Here is a 3,679-nt window from a genome sequence, read left to right on the forward strand (position 1 = left end):
TATCCTGTCTTTTTCTTTATCTAGAACATGTTCTTCCAGTTTTAAGGTAGTAGAATTTAACTCAAGAAAGATTTGGTTGCTATTTCTTGCAGGTCAACCCTTTACCATTTAGACTGGCCATATCAAGCCCAACTAGATCCAGCCTCTCACACATACCCTGCAATGTCATTCTGAAAATAATAAATTGCATTATTAAAATCTGGAAGCTATAAGATAATGCAGGATCATTTCAAAGCAATATGGATAAAAATGCATTATATTTGACAGGGTTAAGGAAATGCATTGAGGCTTTATTTCATGCTGTAAGAAACAATGGTTGTATCATTACAATGTGTTGATTACCTGTTGAGTGACTGTCGTTAAGTGAGTCCTATGATGGTACCAGATTAAAGAATACAAAGAGATCTTGTATTACCTTTTTAATTTGTACTCATGTGAGTAAATTGACGTTAAAATAATGAGATTATTATGATGATGATCATGATTACCAGTCCTGTCACTTTACTATAGCCAATATTTTATTTTTACTTTATTTTTTCAGGTCTTTTATAAAAGGTGGTTACCATGGAGAAATCAGCAGATATCAGCATTCAAGGAATGCACTGCAATTCCTGTGTTGTTAATATTGAAGGTTATATTTCTAAAGTGAAAGGAATCAAACATATCACAGTAAGTATTCTTTTGTCCATTTGTCAGTCTGTCTGTCCATCCGTCTATCCCTCCCTATCTCCCTGTGATGTTTATATTTGAACAATAAAGCTAATCTGAGTCCAGTCAATGTCCTTATTATCACCCTTTAATATGCTTCAGAATAAGATCATATCTTAAGTAGATTTATTCAACACCTATTTGCATGCCTTGGATTCATAGAAAGAAGTAAATGTATGTTACTTCTTTGAGAATAATGATACATATACTCCTCATTCCAAGTTTTCAAGTTGATAGGAGTGTCATTAAAATTTCAGTTACCTTCTGAAGCATATACTTGATTTCCTCTTCTTCCCCCCACTTTTTTTTGATCGCCAATACAAATTCTAAAAGCTCCTCTGAGTGATATATTTTTGTATTTAACTGTTAATTGGTCCTTCATTTTGGAAGGCAATGTTGAAACCAAAAGTTGTTGCCCTTAAAATTATTTAGCAATCTGATCTAGGAACCCAGTGAAATTCCTTTTGATGTGTTATACTCAGAGCTCCTCATAAAAGTCTGATGCTCCCTAACTGACAAAAAGACAGAGAGAGAGATATCGTATTGGCCAGTGCTTCTCAAACTATCTGATGTGGCATACTGGCAGTTTTTTTTTCCAATGTTCCAAGGACCGGTAATATTTCTTAGTAATATTACTTTATATCAGAAACAATATATATATAATGGATATAATAAAAGTTGACAATTTTTAAAAATCTTATATTTATTTTGTAAACAAATAATACAATATTACATAAGTTAAATTCAAATTACGATAAACGTAAACAAACAAATGAAGTTTGCTTTTAGAAGCGTTGAGATGTCTTAGAAAGTTAAAGAAGTGATTTTTTAAAATTCTCAAATGCAGGATAATGCTAATAATATAGCCTGAACAGGATAAACTACCCCTATTTTGCAGAAGAAAGTGTGGGCAGCCAGCCATATTACATAAGCATTTTATAAGCATGTTATAATGTTTCTTTTCTGGAAACTTGCTGTGTACCAGCAGCTGATGGCTCATGGACAGGCACTGGTCCATGGACCACCACTTTGAGTAGCACTGGTATAGGCAATCCTCAACTAAAAACTTTGCGTAATACAATAACACACATACATGCTGTCTCTTGCACACACACAAACACCTAAACCAATGTCTGATCTGACTTCGTAGTTCCCAGGTGCCCAGATATATATAGAAGCAGCTTTCGCTGTATAGTTAAAATGTTTATGGCACGGCCCATGGTTTTTGGGTTTCGTCCCACTGCACAGTGCCTTGAGCATGTTTCTACTACTATAGCCCCAGACTGACCCAATGAATTTAGTAGACAGAAACTGCAGGAAGCCTTGTGTATGCGTGTGTGTGTGTGTGTGTGTGTGTATGCATATGTGAATGTTAATATCCCATACTTGTCATTGCTTGGGCATAATGATGTTGCTGTTGACATATCTTGTTGATATTATGATTGGTCATTCTGTACTTTTGAAGAAGTCTGAAATGAAAAAAAATAAAGCTCCTTCTTTGAAAAACAAGTAAGGGTTGGTATCAAGAAGAGTAGTACACTTTGCAGAGTGATTAGCATTAGGGACTGACACATGATGTCAGGACACAATCACACATACATATATACAATTGTGTATGTGTATACACTCAAAATTTAACTACATGTGGATTGTTGGTGATTTTTTTTCTTCTCTCTTCCTTTTCTCTTGGACTTTCTTCTGTCTCTTTTTTCTGAAGAAGGGCTTTGCTCGAAACATAAACATTCTTTTTTCCTTCCCTGAGCGTCTTTTAACACGTCCTCGCGTTGTTTTTCTTTGTGTTTTTTCTTCATTTTTTTTTTTTATTAATTATGTATGTATGTATGTCTACATACATACCCCCCCCCCCATATATATATATATATGTTCCGTTTATATATTATTGGCTAAACTGGCAATATGACCATCCCCAAATATAACAACATGTATATATACTTAAAACAAGCAAATTAGCTAGTTAGAAAATCTCTATAAGAGATAAAAGTAGTAACTATACTGAGAAGTAATGTTTATTGCCATTTCATTGTGGCTGTTCTGAAGAAGCTGACGTTTCTAGCATCTTAACTTGAGGAGGACGCCTGCTCCAGGTGGTTATTTGATGCAATCTGCATTTGATATATTGCAAGTAAGGGAGCAAACCCCTATCATCTTCCAGCTGTTTGCTCCCCTACTTGCAATATATATTAGGTACCAATTGCATCGAATAACCAGCTACAGGAGGTGTCTTCCTGAGGTTAAAATGGTAGTAAAGTTACTTCCTATGAAACAGCCTAATAACCTGGTGTAGAACTAAGTATACAATATGCTTCAGAATGAAGCATTAGTTAAGCACAGAGTGGTAATAAGAAAAAAAGACGACAAAGGAATAAATGATTTTCTTATGAACTTCATTAGCTTACAGCTGTTTCTGCAATAAGATGCAGAGGACTCATAGTTGATTGCTTGAATAACACCTTATAGCTTCATCAGAGCTATAACACCTTATAGCCTCATATGAAGTGTAGTTTATTTGGGAAAATAATTGCATTTATGCATATATATATCTGAGATCTTTGGCGTTATGTTGTGCTTGAGAAGACCCATCAAGCTGAGCAAAATTGCAGTCATGGCAGATACTGGTGTCACACTAATTGACACCCATGCTAGTGGCATGTAAAAGCATCCCGGTGTCTCACAAATGGCACCCATGCTGGTGGAACGTAAAAGTACCATCACACTCTTGGAGTGTTTGGCATCAGAAAGGGTTTCCAGCTATAGAGAACCATGCCAAATCAGACTGGAGTCTGGTGCAAACTTCCTTCCAGCATGCCAGCCTGGTCAAACCACCCAACCCATGGAAGAGCGAAGGTCCCCATGTCAAATCTTATTCAGTGAGCTCACTTCATTAAAAAGACCATGGACAATAGATGTTAAATGATGATGATGATGATGATGATGATATATATATATATAT

At 35.5% G+C, this 3,679-nt stretch overlaps 1 protein-coding gene across 2 annotated transcripts in view; it reads left to right on the plus strand.

Annotated features, from left to right (window-relative positions):
* The first annotated feature begins 521 nt into the window (after window positions 1–521).
* The window catches only part of LOC106877342 (copper-transporting ATPase 1), a 101,912-nt gene continuing 98,754 nt past the window's right edge, over window positions 522–3,679 (plus strand). The window contains exon 1 of one of the 2 annotated variants that reach the window (XM_014926219.2): window positions 522–669. In XM_014926219.2, coding sequence (XP_014781705.1) covers window positions 565–669 — 105 coding nt within the window. In that variant the 5' untranslated portion in view covers window positions 522–564. The remainder of the gene's footprint in view (window positions 670–3,679) is intronic. The other variant, XM_052967778.1, reaches the window with a different exon arrangement.

The sequence above is a fragment of the Octopus bimaculoides genome, chromosome 5 (assembly GCF_001194135.2).
Source record: "Octopus bimaculoides isolate UCB-OBI-ISO-001 chromosome 5, ASM119413v2, whole genome shotgun sequence".
In the NCBI taxonomy this organism is placed as follows: Eukaryota; Metazoa; Mollusca; class Cephalopoda; order Octopoda; family Octopodidae; genus Octopus; species Octopus bimaculoides.